General features: G+C 47.7%; 6 protein-coding genes and 1 non-coding gene across 7 annotated transcripts; 2 read left to right on the top strand and 5 right to left on the bottom strand.

Annotated features, from left to right (window-relative positions):
* Nucleotides 1-1,040: 1,040 nt before the first annotated feature.
* On the bottom strand, nucleotides 1,041-1,826 carry ASPWEDRAFT_177536 (uncharacterized protein; the record flags this gene model as incomplete). Its single annotated transcript, XM_040831671.1, has 2 exons — nucleotides 1,041-1,602; nucleotides 1,672-1,826. 2 exons carry the CDS (start codon nucleotides 1,824-1,826, stop codon nucleotides 1,041-1,043), a joined length of 717 nt encoding a protein of 238 aa, XP_040683474.1.
* Nucleotides 1,827-4,614: 2,788 nt separating this feature from the next.
* ASPWEDRAFT_177535 (uncharacterized protein) lies at nucleotides 4,615-5,291 on the top strand (the record flags this gene model as incomplete). The annotated part of the gene is made up of 2 exons (XM_040831670.1): nucleotides 4,615-5,117; nucleotides 5,168-5,291. The coding sequence occupies 2 exons, from the start codon at nucleotides 4,615-4,617 to the stop codon at nucleotides 5,289-5,291; spliced, it is 627 nt and encodes a 208-aa protein (XP_040683473.1).
* Nucleotides 5,292-5,536: 245 nt separating this feature from the next.
* Nucleotides 5,537-6,376, bottom strand: ASPWEDRAFT_46559 (putative phosphoglycerate mutase family protein). The gene is made up of 3 exons (XM_040836790.1): nucleotides 6,134-6,376; nucleotides 5,863-6,085; nucleotides 5,537-5,810 (listed from the first exon to the last, which is right to left on the bottom strand). The coding sequence occupies exons 1-3, from the start codon at nucleotides 6,345-6,347 to the stop codon at nucleotides 5,726-5,728; spliced, it is 522 nt and encodes a 173-aa protein (XP_040683472.1). The 5' UTR covers nucleotides 6,348-6,376; the 3' UTR covers nucleotides 5,537-5,725.
* Nucleotides 6,377-6,818: 442 nt separating this feature from the next.
* ASPWEDRAFT_t216 lies at nucleotides 6,819-6,900 on the bottom strand. The gene has a single exon. It is a non-coding gene; the product is annotated as a tRNA-Ser (tRNA).
* Nucleotides 6,901-7,532: 632 nt separating this feature from the next.
* Nucleotides 7,533-9,479, top strand: ASPWEDRAFT_46558 (uncharacterized protein). The gene has a single exon (XM_040836789.1). It carries the CDS (start codon nucleotides 7,582-7,584, stop codon nucleotides 9,031-9,033), a length of 1,452 nt encoding a protein of 483 aa, XP_040683471.1. The 5' UTR covers nucleotides 7,533-7,581; the 3' UTR covers nucleotides 9,034-9,479.
* ASPWEDRAFT_177532 (uncharacterized protein) lies at nucleotides 9,373-10,021 on the bottom strand (the record flags this gene model as incomplete). The annotated part of the gene is made up of 3 exons (XM_040831669.1): nucleotides 9,373-9,528; nucleotides 9,572-9,817; nucleotides 9,989-10,021. 3 exons carry the CDS (start codon nucleotides 10,019-10,021, stop codon nucleotides 9,373-9,375), a joined length of 435 nt encoding a protein of 144 aa, XP_040683470.1.
* Nucleotides 10,022-11,541: 1,520 nt separating this feature from the next.
* Nucleotides 11,542-15,381, bottom strand: ASPWEDRAFT_33023 (uncharacterized protein; the record flags this gene model as incomplete). Its single annotated transcript, XM_040833735.1, has 2 exons — nucleotides 11,542-15,311; nucleotides 15,354-15,381. The coding sequence occupies 2 exons, from the start codon at nucleotides 15,379-15,381 to the stop codon at nucleotides 11,542-11,544; spliced, it is 3,798 nt and encodes a 1,265-aa protein (XP_040683469.1).
* Between the last annotated feature and the right edge of the window lie 76 nt (nucleotides 15,382-15,457).

Raw genomic sequence — 15,457 nt, 5'->3', positions numbered from 1 at the left:
TCGATGGCCAAACGTATGAGGAAATCCTGGAGTGTGCGAGGGCCGATCCAGATGAGTGGCGAGTAGATAGGCATTTGGCGATCTACATGAGTAAAGATATGTGGTGGTCTCGGTAACTGGCATTAGCGACTATACTATGTCTAACGGCATATCGGAATAGACATATAGTTGCAACATTTATTTCCCCCGTAGTATAGGTTCAAAGGACCTTCGCTAGATACCTTCTATGTCGCACATTGATCCTAAACCATCCAATTCAATCCACTCCATGATCACCTGAAGCTTATCCTTCGTAAGGCGTGTGGCTCTGCATCCCTTCAGGTCTTTGCCTTCGCCTTCGCCTCAGTTCCTGTATTCGTTAACATTGGAGTCACAGACATACTTCCCGGAATCATTCCTCTTACTGGATACCAACAACAGAGACAAATGATCACCTTGGCTTTAGTGATAGTCGGTGCAGTTCGTGTTGAGTTCGCCTGTCATACAGCCAAGGGTTTCATGTAACCTTATTTCTGAAACAGACCAATCAGAGAGCCCCGTGCCTCGTGTCAGATCAAGCTTTGATCTCTTCCAAGATTGCCCCGGTTTGACTGTTTCATTCGATTAATTTATTGATGGCTCCACCCAATGGATAATACGGCATTGCTTGGTATGTAAAATCGATCATTCAATCTGAGTACAAGTAATTACTTGTTTACCTATCTAGTGCCGCTACCAATCCCGAAACCGGCGAGGGGGTTGCCATCAGAAAGCTTACCAGTTTTCAGCCTCGCGAATTTTTCGGCTTTTATGACAACGATTTCAGCTTTCCCCAGCCATGGAAAACGTCCATACCCGCCCACGGAACCGTGACGGGTTCAAAATAACCATAATCTGTGCTCTGCCACTCGAACTCAATGGATTCATAAGGCTTTAGTATAATATAGGTAAGTAGCTCCCTTCTCTATAGGGAGCTTATATAAACCTAGTCTGATTTACTTAAAATCACCATGTTTCTGTACTTCAAATTCTTGATATATACCCATAGTCGTGTATAAGCCTCATTCAAGTCTTTCAGTAATTCGAATCGCTTCTGACGTGGTAGTATCACTCCAGTCAGAAAGGAGATCTTCTTCCTTCGCTTCTGTTTTATTGTTTCGCTTCCATTCCCCTTTCTGCGCTCTAGCCTTGGTAGGTGATTCGAGGACACTCTTCTGATATTCTTTCCGTCGCTTCGATCTCTGAGTTCCACCTGATGTCGAGGATGCAGAGTTATCTGCAGGATCATCGGTAAGATCATCCAAGATCTCGGAGTCTGTGGGGCTGGGGGACCGAGGTGGAGTGCGTAATACTTTCAGCTTCTTGTGACTTTGCTCAGGGTTGGAAAATAATCGTTTCCTCGCCTGCGCTGAGACACTTGTATTACTTTCTTTACTTGGCGAAATGTTCTTGTCTGTCTCTTGGTAATTCTTTTTCGAAGTGCTAGTCGGAGTCACTACACCAAAGCGCCGGATATCTATTGTCTTTTTCGGTGTCACAGGCTCCGAAAACCTGGGTAGAAGATGTTTTATCTGAGGAAGCTCGTCGTACCAAATGAATATACGACACCGACTTGCGCTTTCTCTTTGTTGTTTACATGCCAAATCTTAATATATTAGTTATGTCGGTTTGGATGGGAAGATATTCACTAACAGTCCCTCCCAAGATACGGGGTTTTTGATGTTCTTCACTTGGGACACGCGCATGTCAAACCCACACTTACAGCGGAGATCTCCATCGCTGTCGATGCTTGCGCCTTTGTAGGTGGATAGAAGGCCATGGGAGGCCGTCTCCGACCTTTGATTCATCTTGGATCTCGGAAAAAATAAGCTCTGATAATACTCAAAGCAAGTACGATGGGGAAGTGAGTAATGTGTTGTGTGTGATTTAGCAGAAGGCATAAGCAAAAGGCGGGGTAAGGAAAGCGCAACCTGCCTCTAGCGTCTACTGGACAGCACAACCCAACTGGCCGGCGATTTCATAGGCAGTTCATGAGTAATAATCTCATGATTCAGTACTAAATTACCTTGTAAGCATCAGATAGCAATACATGCTACACTTTTGACGTAGGCTGCAAGAAATTGAGAGTAGGGCAACATAAATCATCTTTTGTGGAGGAAGGTGACTGCGGCTCCTGAGATCGTCCTGACTGATAAACACTTGATAATCATTCTCTTGCCTTACTACCAATACTAATTATATGCAGGACTATACCAGGTTTTTGAACGCGTTGAGCGACTCTCCTACTAATAGGTTCCCAAAGGAACTGGTAGATTAACCCAGTGGTTTCAATTGATCAGCTCCTGAAGGGGCCGGTTTATTTGGCAAATCCTATACCACCCGTCGGCAAAATTTGACGAGTGCCTCTCCCAAGAAATTGATCGCTGGGAATTCGACCATACCGTTGGTAAACGTGTGGTACTACGAGGTCGCTATTCCACACCTGCCACGGAATATCTTACTGGATCAATGGAGATGTTGTCATGTGCATCGGCCAGCCGGAGGAACTCCTCTATATTTTCATTCGCGCTATATATATACTCGGAGAGGTGAAACCACCCGTTGTATAATGTCCCGGAAAGGCGGGCGGCTCAGCCGGGGTTTCAATGTCGTCTTGAGGATCGCAGCGGCGGATTGGATCCGCAGCTGAAACATGAGGCACCGGATTTCGTGATGCTGTATCCCGTTCGGACGTCTTTTGAAACGCAGTCTGCTCCGATTCCAGTCTTGATATCTCCCGTACTTGAGTTTGAGAGCTGGATGGTATACATTGCTGGGTTGGCACTAACATTCACGCAGACGTCGGGGGCGGCCGCGCCGGAATGTAATGTTTAAGAAGTAACAAAGTACTTGGAGGTATAACATGAGAGGGCTTGGGATAAGAGGGATTTTGAGTTGGAGAGCATGTGTGAAGTATTCTGTGCGGTGAAGGTGGTTTCGCGGGAGGGTAAGCCCATGGCTTGGAGTTGTTTATCTAAAATATAGGGAGCATATTTCGGGAATCGGGGTTTATATGGTATAGTCATCCTCATCGGCAGAAGCAAAAAGGCGGACTTCTATCGTCTGTACGATCTCAATCCAGTCTGCTGACATGGCCATATTCATCTGCGTGCGCATGGGCTAGGAACTGATATTCAGTAATCTGCGCCAATTGCATATCTGTGCTGTAAACCCAAGCGTCCCTTGTCAAAATGTACTATGATTACTTTATACGCTTGAGGCAGTAATTTATAAGTTGAAGAGTCCATGGTTTTTAATTCAAAAGCTATATATAATTATGGTCTTTCCACCATCACCCACAGATATTCCATTTTAAAAATTGTATATACAAGGGATGTTCATACACATCCAAGACACCATAACACCCTCAATGGCCACCGCAATGCGTAACAAGGCAGACGAACACACTGATATCTCAACCTCAATATGAAAAAGAGAAATTCCCCGATACCATGATAAATGCCAAGGTCTAGGGCTGAAGAAAGCCCGCAAGGCCATGACGTGTCCCGCCGCTGAGCCACGCAATAAACATCATGCCAGGCCTGGCCTGTTCGATAGGGCTATTAGTTTCGTCTATTATTACAGTTATCTCCCACAAAAAGATCTTGAGATCGTGGGAAATAAAACCCGATCATTACTGGATCGAGTATGGGCGGCCACCTAATCAGTGTGGAGAATGTTAACAATCGCGCGCTGATCATTTCCGCTGCGGCATTTTGATGCCAAAAATAAGCTTGTTTCCCCACATTCAGGTACATTATTATACATTCTGAAGGATGTGGGAGGTTATATTGGATGAATATGACTTTATTCTGATATTCAATGGCAATTCATGTTTCTCTGTCTTTAATCCCATTCCACGAGAAAATAGATGAGATTGAGGAAGAGGCTATTAATAGCAGCAAACAGGCTCATCTTAACCGTAAATTTAGATTCATTTTATGTGGGGATGAATCGTAGCGTCTTTCCTCGGAAAAAAGAGAACAATCTATGGGACATGCGCTGCTTGGCAGCACTGTTTGATTGCGTTAAACATCTCACGATCTTGTTCTATCTGGTTGATGGCTGGATAGATAGTGCTAGTTCATGCAGCTAATTCCTTCATGGCTGACCTTATGGATATCTCTAGGCATCAATTATCTCTATTATGCAGTGTATGTAGAATCATCCGAATGAGCATCATCAATGGATAGCATCAGATCCAGATAGTCTAGAAGAAGCATTCAATTCTGCCAGAGTTATGTAGCGATATACAGCTATGATATTATTCAAAATAGCAAGTGAGATATCTAACGCAGTATTAAGGCTATCAAGATAAGATCACGGACAATCCAAGCAGTACTTGATAAGACTGCAGATCGCATGACGAGGCATCATCCCGCTGTGGACAGAGAGGATCTCGAGATGCACCGATTGTAGTCGTCATCCATCGTCGTCAGCCTGTCTAGCTTCAAATGTCACTTCTATAGACTCAGATATCCTATATAAAGTCGACAAGCACCTCCAGTCTGTCTCAACCATCAACAGCAAACATCCTTCAATCTCTATCATCTTCATAACTCATTCTCTGATTCTCAGACCTCAACTTCATTCAAAATGCAGTCCACCTTCACCCAGATCATCCTCGCTTTGGCTGCCACCGGCGCCATCGCCTCTCCCCTCGCTGCCCGCGACAACTGCGGCGTTGCCCCCAGCGGCTCCGGCTCTGCCTCCCCCATCAGTTCTCCCTCCGTGACCACCGCCGCTGCCTGCCAGGACAAATGCCAGGCCGACGACTCCTGCAAGGCCTTCCTCTTCGGTCTTCCTGACAGCGCCTCCGCTCCCACCTGCGAGCTCTTCGCCGTTGCCCCCGCCCAGGTCCCAGCCCAGGACGACAGCAACCTCCGTGTCTACGGCCCTGACTGCTCCAGCGTGCCCACCACCAAGCCCACCGCGGACCACCCCCAGGGCCAGAACGGTAACCAGAAGCGCGACGACACCTGCGGCAAGGCTCCGTCTGGTCCTTCCTCGAACAGCCCTTCGCCGCTTGCTACTCGCACCGATATCACCACCGAGGGTGACTGTATCGCTCTTTGCAAGAAGACTAACGGCTGTGAATCGTAAGTTGATTGTCATTTGGATTGTGAGGGATAAAAGCTAACTTGAATAGTGTCGAGGTCGGAAAGCCCGGTCCTAACGGTGACGCCGAGTGCATCCTCTTCAGCGTCGCTGCTTCTGAGCTTCCTCCCCGTGACGATGGTGCTACCCTCGTCGCCTACGACATTGGCTGCTAAATAGCTCGATTCGGTCACTGGGTCTTATTTTTAGACTCATTACTACCGACGCTTCGGCTTGACACCGTTTAATCTTGTATCAAAACGTGGTGGAAGGGTAACCGTTGGTGTTACTGTTCGACTGACAACTTTGTCAGTCTGACCTGTATTCAATACACTTCTATTGTGAATTACATTCGTTAGAAACATATTTCTTAGAATCATACGTTATTATCTTATCCAATTTTTAGTATAAAACGAGTTGGCGCACAGGCCGAAATTAGGATATATATATAAACATGTGTTTAGGGAGATAAAAATTGGTTGTTGAATATATTTTCAATTCCCAAGGCACACACAATATATGTTTGTATACTGTTGTTCGTTCCCAGCAAAACCATACGCAAGTTCTCTATGTATATACTTCTAGCATGACAGAATCAATATCCAACAATCTAGCCATCCAAACCAGGACACTTCTCACTCGTCTTATCCGTGATATCTGAATACGGCGATGGATCAGTCCAAATCACATCAAACCTAGCCCTCATCAGCATACTTATTCATACTACCCTTCGATATATAAACTCACCGATCATCCGGATAATCAGGGGCATCATCATCCCCCAACTCCTCCACAATATCCGTCAACTTCTTATGCTCCCAGCAGATCAAAATATTCCCGTCCCCATCGTACTTGTCGACGACTTTCTTGACGCACTTGCTATCGTCACGGCTACAGGATGTATCAACCGTAAGACCTAGATCGGTGGCGAGGGGTTCGACTGTTTCGTAGGGTCGTGCTTGTTTGCCGTCTGCTCTGGGTTAGTTATATAGATTCATGGTAGTTGGTGGAAACATACTGCTTTTGGGTGTTTGTGCGATGATATGGCCGATGTTGTACTTGGAGTCTTTTCCAAAGACGGATCGTAGACATTGTGCGCGGTCGAGACCTTGGGCGCTCAATCCGGTGCTGCCATTGCTGGGTTTTTCGCCGTGTCGGATAAGATAGACTGTCGGTGAGGCTGTGGCTATGGCGGCAGTTGCTAAAAGGCACGAGATGATGTTGATATACATTTTGGATGGGTAGGTAGTGTAGTGGATGATTGTAGATTGAGTAAGAAAGGTCAATGGCTGGGTGGGAAGTTGTTTGTTCTTATAATCAGTTTTAATGATAGGCACCTACTACCTAAGGTCCTTAATCGATCTGACGAATGAAATCAATAATTTGCACCATATGCCCTGATCCTTGACTAGGTCTTACTTTTCGACCTCGGATACGCGGTCCGTCCTTACGATGTATTTCCTGGTTCATCCTAGTACTGCCCTATCACTAGATAACGCGACGGAGCTCTCTGCATGAAGTGGGATGATTACTTAGACTTTCAATAATTGAGCCAGAGTTGATCGACTTGTTCCTGAAGTCTAAATGGCCCCCACACTACAACATAAGCTGCACCGCAATGGCACTGAATCTGATACACACCCCTGTTCAAAAAGGCCAGGAGCAAAAAGAAAATAAAAAAGAAACAGAAGAACTGCAATTGTCGACACCAGTCGGACTCGAACCGACGCCCCCGAAGAGAACAGCTTTCTAGGCTGCCGCCTTAGACCGCTCGGCCATAGTGTCTTTCATAAAACGTTATATCCTGCATTAACTATATATTGCAGCTTTGCGAACGATGTGCTGGATATCCGGGAGAATCAGCTTGGAGAAACCGGGCTACAACCTTACAATAAGTCTGGGTCTTCCAGTCCCACACCAATTCAGAGCAACAGGCAATAAAGTCCGAAGGATCGAATGTAACAGTGTTATTATTATTATTTTTTTTTTTTGATTGGCTGGATTATACACTGCGAAACACGTGGTGCAGTGACTGGTAATCTGATGTTGCACCCCTGGTCTCCCGTTGTACTACCTTGCAGGGCAATGCACTTGATATCTGTCATGACTCTGCAACCACTACTCAACGCTAAAACCGATATAATATCTATATTTAGACGGTTGGGGAAGGCTTTGCTCTTGCGACAGTTCTACGATAAACGTTCTCTTCGTGCAATTGGGCCATATGATTGGCTGTTCCTCTCTGCAACCTGAGCAATAAGGCTGTGCAGGGGCACTAAACCCAATCAGCATGCCAAGCCTTCTCAGCCCCCACTCCTGATCCAGGAATGATCTTCCATCTTCTCTGCAGCCCCTCAACGAGTCAACAACCTCCATTGCTCAAATAAAATGCAGCCAAGCTCCCATCACCTGACTACTGAGGTAACAATCACCATACCCCTCACTCACCGCACTCATTAATCCAGAATGCCTCATCTTCCAGACGAAATTCTCCTACAAATCGCCGGCCATGTCGAGCACCAGAAAGACCATCTCTGCTTTATTATCGCGTGCCGTCGCTTCTATGATGTACTACTACCAACCCTCTATACCGATGTCAAGCTCTTGAACCGACAGCGGCCGTGGGCTGTCAACGACACCGCCCAAGTGCGTTCTTTCCTCCGCGCTGTTTTCCGAAACCCCGCATTAGCCCAGAATGTGCGTTCGTTACGGCTGGTCCACCCGTGGGCCGACTTGATTTCAGAACTGGGCTCGGATAACGACTACTTTGATGATTTTGACAAGGCGATCGTAGATGGAAACACCAGCGAATATAGTGTGGAGGATATGGATGACGCCATGAACCAGGTCCTTTCGACGTCTTACATTGCGGAAGATCTCGAGGAACAAGAGCTCGGAGAGGACCAGGCGATGGTGGACGAACTGATGGGCGGGGCAGGCATCGAGTCGGACCTTGAGAGGAGGGCATGGGAGCTTTGTCTCGAGTACGGATTCGCGGATGTTTGGGTCGCGATGCTGTTGCCGCGGTTGAATAACATCCGGAAGTTGAGTCTGCGGTTACCAGATGGCGGGGTCTGTGTCGTGCAGACGTTGAAAAGAGCAGCAAGGCAACCGAGCTCGGTGTTTCCGTATTTGAGTGACGTGTTTGTGGAGGATTGCTCTGCATTGGGCTGTACAGAGGCGTATAGATGGAACAGCTTTTTCGCATTCCCGTCCATGCGAAGGATGCATGGAGTTCAGGTAGCCGAACTGGAATCACCACAGGCACCGACAGCTTCATCTTCAGCTACGGAAATCGATCTTTACCAATGTGGTGGTGGTCAGGGAATGAAAGACTGGGTTGGACGGTGCAAGGCGCTGAAATCATTCAGAATGATTAGCGGCAATCTCGATCTCACAGAAGTCCGATTTGACCCCAATGCCTATTGTCGGTCTCTCACGCCTCATAAGGAAACGCTGGAGTTCCTCTGGCTGGATTGTGGCTCTGCAGGCGGAGAGGGCGATTCTGTGGAACTTACTGAGTCCTTTGCTACTTTCACTGCCCTCAGACATCTTCATCTGCGATTGGAAAATATGTTCAAACGAATGAGCAACTTGTTTCCACCGTCCCTTGAAGCATTATTTCTCCGTGAAGGAAACCAAGGGGAAACAGGAGGTATCCACCACCTGACAGACATGATCCGCTCGCGGTCTATGCCCAGACTGTCCCGAGTTGATCTTGAGATGGGCATGGACAACAACCACGAGGTCATGGCAGTATTGCAGGATCTACAAGTAGCATGCAGCAACGCCGGTGTTTCTTGTGTGCTTTGGGAACGGAACAGTAATGAGGCGCAGGATTATGCAAATTCGACCTGGAATTCTTTACATGGTCGTGATTGTACTTTGACTAACTCGACTGATGATCTAAGAAATTGATGGAATTTAGTGTGGGAGCATACTAGTATGAAGAATATCAACCCCGCACAGAGTAATGTGAATATCCTTTCACTATCTATACATCAAATCTGTTGCCGTCAGAAATGCCTTACGTGTCTCACGGTCTCACGTTCAATGCCCCCTTGCTGGTGATGCTTTAGAACACCGATCATTGCTCGATTTATGCAGACCTGCTGTACTTCCATCCTCAATTTGTTATATTGTCGGTCAGTCCGGTTATTGGTGCGTTCGGGTCTGTTCGGTGATATGAGGTATTACAAAAGTAAAGGTATTCTATAAAGTGCATTATCTTTGTGCTCGACCTAGATAAAACGAAAACTACAACCTCACAGCTTGTTTGATACCAAGCTTCTGCTCTATATCCTTGTATAAAACACGCTCAAGGACCTCCAATGGCTTCACCACTTCCGGATGCTCAACTGGCCCTGTCTGCATATACAATGCTGCACTGATGCCGTTCGTCGTATCAATCCACTAATAGAAGTCAGCATAACGCACCATCCAGACTGATACATACCCAATGTGTATTGAAGTCCTTGCGCGTAGTCCATACGCCAATGCCACCGAGACAGTCTTTCGGCGTGGTTGGATATGGATTCCACCCAGATAAGCTCTCGGGCTTACCGATATTGGCCAGCCTGGCCCGTTTCGCAAGTAGATCTGGACGTTGTGCTGGACAGAATGTGGTTCCGGTTGCTCCAATAACATCCCATATATTCTGCCTGCAAAAGCGTTCCAGAGACTGGCCAGTGGCTGCTTCAATCTGCCATTATTAGCACTTTATTGAGCTAAACCCATTTATACGGACCACTTTTCCCGCGCAATCCACGCCACAGCCATAGACAAAGCTATCTCCAGGTTCAAACTCGAGCGGGATGTTACGGCCTGTCAACGGCCAGGATAGTTAGTGGCTTACTGTATAGGTCGGTCATACCGGTGGCGTCGATTGCCGAGAAAAGAAAGCCATGGTTGGTAGATAGGGGGAGGCTTTATATCTCGCGATAACGTTGTCTACTGCAGAAGCCATATTATCTGAGATTCCCATTGCTGAATTATGTTGACACAGACAGACATAGTCTAGGTATATATACCTGTCATAACCATTTCACCTGAAGACAAAGATGCAGCTAGAGTCACACAGAATTCAAGTTGGCAAATATCATATATTACGTTGTTTGTGACACTGAGCTGGGTATCACCTCAAATATATGATGACAGTATTGGTTCCATTCATACTAGGTTGGATTTAATTTATAATATGATAGTAGGTCATGAACTGTAATGTGAGTTTTCATAGGTTCTCTACTGTCTATACTGGATATTGCATGAACGAGAACCGGGAAGTTTGAATACCGAGAATGCTGCATGCAAGGAAGTGCATCTCAATGGAAAAAGTGTCCAGGTGGGGCAGGTGAATGCACACCCAGTTCAGCTGAGCTTCATCTGGCCATTCAGATTCCATCTTGACACCGAAAGCGGGGCGTAATTCCCACGATCTGGGGCGCAGGTCAATAGCTGAAACGAACCCGACGGTCTGGACTTGACGTCACATTGAAAATTAGACGAGCTGAAGTTCAGCTGAAGTTGATCCCCTTTACAAATACTCCTCTTCCCCCTCTTCCCACACAACCCAACGACTATAATCCAACAGCATAACACCATCAAAATGCCGATCCCTCTCGATATTAGTCAGTCTTGATATTGCGCTCCTTTTTACCGCCCTATATATTTGCTGATATTTTATTCTGGTGTTTAGATTTCCCCAACGGGCAGGAATTCTTCAATGATCTTACTGCCGGGGAGTCCTTGTCAACTGAAGATGCTTCCCAAGCCATTGCCTTTGAGGCCTGCAGACGCTTCAATGAGCATATTAAATACGATCATGACCTTGGTAGGTGGCTGCCGTCGTTGCACTCTTTTATCGTCTATCCTTGCTCACTAGTGTGTTCTTTCTGACACGATACAGAAGGAAAATATGCGGCAATGACCAGCGAAGGACCGAATAAATTGGATAGCTTGATACAAGAAATCATGGGCGAGGTTGAGGGTGATATCCCAGCTACCAGAGATGATATCAAGCCGCTTGCTAAGCAGGCATTCCTGCGTGAATACAAGGGTTCCTACGGGGCCTTCTGATTAAATATTCAATATTTTCGACTGCACATTTGATCATAGCGCCTCTCATCCTACCCCTCTATATTAGAAGCGGGGAGCTCGATTCAACTTGGAGATATTTGATTCATAGGCCATCCAAACAGGTAATATTCTAGATCAGATCCGATGCATAGATACATTCCGTTATTTCGCAACCGGAGACAATTCCCTAAAATCTGACATCGCCTGGATGCTATAGGGACTGCTAGTGTCATCTGCCTGTGAGCGATGTGGTTTTTCACCGTAGGTTGTGGAGAGAAACCTGCCATGTTCCTCGGCATTCACAGCTCCCCACGAAAACGGTAACTCTACTTTAATGGTATACTGCGCAAGCTATCCACGAAACCCCCATCCTCCTCCTCCCGGACTGTTGATCTGCATGATTTCGCCAGCCTCTAACCGAAGCGCTGCTTTTCCACCCAAAGACAACGTATCCAACCCAGTTCTATCTTCATTCCATTTAAATGCGTAATTCCCCCCAACCTGCCCTTCATCTCCCCCATTCATCCCATACGGAGCGACGACTCGACGGTCGCTCAGAATGCTAAACTGAAGCGGCACTCGAGCTTCAATCTCCCGCACTGCTCCATCTCCTCCTTTGTATTTTCCTTTCCCGCCAGTTCCATGGTTAATCGCATGTCGTCTGACGATAACGGGGGTTCGCTTTTCAACGACTTCTGCGTCTGTGATTTTGGTATTTGTGGAGTGTGCCTGCACCGCGTGTTCACCGTCCCAGCCAGGTCCAGCACCACACCCCCCGCCCACTGTCTCGCCGTAACTCCAGCCTGGCTCTATAATACCTGTAATAGGATTCTTCCCGCCCATTCCCCAGCCGAAGCTATTCGCGCAGCCGGAAAATGCAGCACAGGATGCAAAGGCCCGTAGTATCACGTCGATGACGCGCTGGCTGGCGAGTGTACTTCCGCATATCGCAACGGAGGAATTAGGACGAAGCACTGATCCCTTCGGAATGCGGATATCTATCGGCGAGAGACAGCCGTCGTTGAGCGGGATGTCGGCGTTGACGAGACAGCGGAGACAGTACATGATGGCCGAATGTGTGATGGATATCGGACAGTTGTAATTCCCCCACATTTGGGGGCCTGTGCCCGCAAAGTCGAAGATTGCGCCGCCTGTCTTCTTATCGATGGTGATGCTGATGCGGAGGATGGTACCATCGTCGAAGTGGTCTGTTGCGGAAAGGGGCATGGTGCGGGCGTGCGCTATCTGCTTGAGATACGCCCGTACGGCTGTCTCGGCGTTGGTTTGGATAGCTGCCATGGCTGTCTGGATGAATGGGAGACTGGATTCGGTGCAGAGTTTCTGGAGAAGAAGGATGCCGCGTTGGTTAGATGAGATCTGCGCTTTTATGTCGGAGATGTTATCATCCAGTCGACGGGTTGGACTGCATCCGGGGAGATCACCAGCAGCCAGAAATGCCCTTCTCAGTTCATCTTCGAGAAAGACACCGTCATTTACTATCTTCATAGACCGCACGTTGAATCCCTCCTGCCATAGCTGTTTCGAGTCTGGCATCATCGACGTGATACCCTGACCACCAATATCCGTATGATGACCGCGTGCAGCAACATAAAACGCAACCTCTCCCTCATTATCGACGAATACCGGTGTAATCACCGTCAAATCAGGCAAATGCGTCCCACCACACTCCGGATGATTCGTGAGCAGCACATCACCCGCTTTCAACTTCCCAGCCCATAATCGATGTTGATATCGAATCGCATACTGCATACTGCCCAGATGGATGGGGATGTGCGGTGCGTTAGCGACTAGCTTCCCCTCGTGCGAGAATATGGCGCAGGAAAAGTCGAGACGTTCTTTGATGCTCGTTGAGATGGAGGTGCGTTGGAGGGTGTGCCCCATTTGTTCGGCGATGGACATGAATCTGTGGGAGAGGACGGAGAGCTGGATGGGATTGATGGTTTGTGATGTTGATATAGTCTCATCTGGCTTGGTGGTATCTGTTCTTTCGAGAATGACGTGGTCTGGTAGGAAGTATGCAGTGAACTGAGGTTCTACGAAGATGGTCTGGGTTGCGTCGATGAGCAATGCAGGGCCTTGTCGTCGACCTGGTCTGGGGACAGAATCGAGGTTGAAGATAGGAACATCATTCCATGTACCATCTATAAAGACCTGTTGAGAAGATGCTGATTGAGCATCTGGTTCTACCCTGGCCTTCTGCAAGAGAGAATAAGGGGATGCTGCAGTAGAAGGACTGCTTCGCCCAACACCGCGGACTTTGATGGAATCGATGTCGATATTCCTCTGTAGGATGAAGGAGAACTCCTGCTGATGTCTCTTTATGAAAGCATTTCCATAATTCTCTCCAGCGGGCTTTGATATAACCAAGTTGGTGTCAGTGCCTGCATATCGCATACTCAGAGACTCGTCGAATTCAATCGTACTCTCGTCAGCGCCTTGTGAGACCAGATCTTTCTTGACTTGTTCTTTAAGGACATCAATATGTTTTCTGATATGGTCAAGCACATCAAGATGGAACACACCAGCGTACGGTGTTGATAACTCAGACTGCAGCTCAGCCTGCGCTATACCGACTGCAGACAACAAGGACGAATGTCGATGAACCACAACCCGTCTTATCCCCAATCTATCAGCAATAGAACACGCATGCTGTCCTCCTGCACCTCCAAAACTAACCAGATAATGGCCACTAGGCGCATATCCTCGCACTTCAGTTGCATTCCGCATTGGCCGCGTCATAGTCTCGTTGGCGACTGTCAAAAAGCCCTGCGCAACTTCTTCTGCTGTAAGAGTCTGTTCTGTCTGTTCATTCACCTCCCTCGTAATCTCCTCAAACTTCTTCTTGGTACCTTCATAATCCAAAGGCTGATCAGCCCCAGGCCCAAATATAGTCGGAAAAGCAGACAGAACCAGTCGTCCCAGAAACAGATTCGCATCCGTCACCGTCAACGGACCTCCCTTTCGATAACACGCAGGGCCCGGATGAGCACCGGCACTCTCGGGCCCAACGACAAACAGTCCATGGCGCGCAAACAGCATCGATCCACCACCCGCGGCTACCGTGGCGATGTTCAACATGGATGTGGTGATCTTTCGACCGGCGACGGTAGTTTCTGTGAGATAGTCGTAGGCCCCGTCATATCGACATACATCGGTGCTGGTTCCGCCCATGTCGAAGCCTAGAAGGGGTGTTTTTCCATCCTCGTCGAAGCAGGTTCGGGCAATTCCTACGACGCCTCCTGCTGGTCCGCTGAGGAGAGCCTCATTTCCGCGGAACTTGGCTGCTTGTCGTAGTCCGCCATCTGAGCTCATGAATTCCACTCGTTGTGGGAGAATTTCGAATCCGGATTGAAAGGCTGCCACGTAGTCTCTCACAATGGGATATAGATACGCCTCGGAGGAGACGGAACTGCTGCGATTGAGAAACTTGATCGTAGGGCTGATCTCGGATGCTTTGGTGATATACTCGAATCCCATTTCGCGGGCTATGTCAGCCACTAGATCTTCGTGATTGGGATAGAGGAAGGAGTGCATGAATGAGATGGCGAGAGATGTATATCCGGCAGACTGCACATCTGCTAGAACCTGCCGAACCTGACTTTCGTCTGGTGCCTTGAAAATGCGAATAACCTCACCACTCGCCGTCCTCACCAAGGCTGGATCAGTGATGCTGTCCTTTTTATCCATCGGAAACGGATTCAAATCATAATCTTCAATCGTAACCCGCTCATCAATCTCCACAGACGTAGCGTGCAACGCCGGCGGCTTCCGCACATTCAAATCAAACAACTTCGGCCGACTCTGATCATCAATCACACAGACATCTTTAAATCCCTTCGTTGTGACAAAAGCGAATTCCCGTCCTTTTCCCTCAAGCAGTGCATTCGTAGCGATGGTCGTCCCAATCCGACACGATGCAATCCGTGACCCGTCCAGTTTTGAGTCAATTGGGATTGGCCGTCTCTCGATGATTTCGAGGGCTCGGCGAATTGCTTCCGTTGGGGCATCGCGATAGGTTTGGGGATCTTCGGAGAGGAGTTTGAAGACGAGCTCTGCGTGGGGGGTTTGGACGAGGACGTCGCAGAATGTGCCGCCGCGGTCTGTTTTGTTAGATATTTCTTTTATGATATAGGGATACTAACCAATGGAAATATTGATGTCTGGTGTCATTTTGCTGGTGAGTAGAGATTGGTGTTGATGTTTTTTACGGTCTAAATTACATCGTGGATGCCTACATTCAATCTTT

The sequence above is a fragment of the Aspergillus wentii genome, assembly GCF_001890725.1.
Source record: "Aspergillus wentii DTO 134E9 unplaced genomic scaffold ASPWEscaffold_10, whole genome shotgun sequence".
In the NCBI taxonomy this organism is placed as follows: domain Eukaryota; kingdom Fungi; phylum Ascomycota; class Eurotiomycetes; order Eurotiales; family Aspergillaceae; genus Aspergillus; species Aspergillus wentii.
Note: the sequence above shows the minus strand (reverse complement) of the source record. Positions and strands in the feature narration are given on the sequence as shown.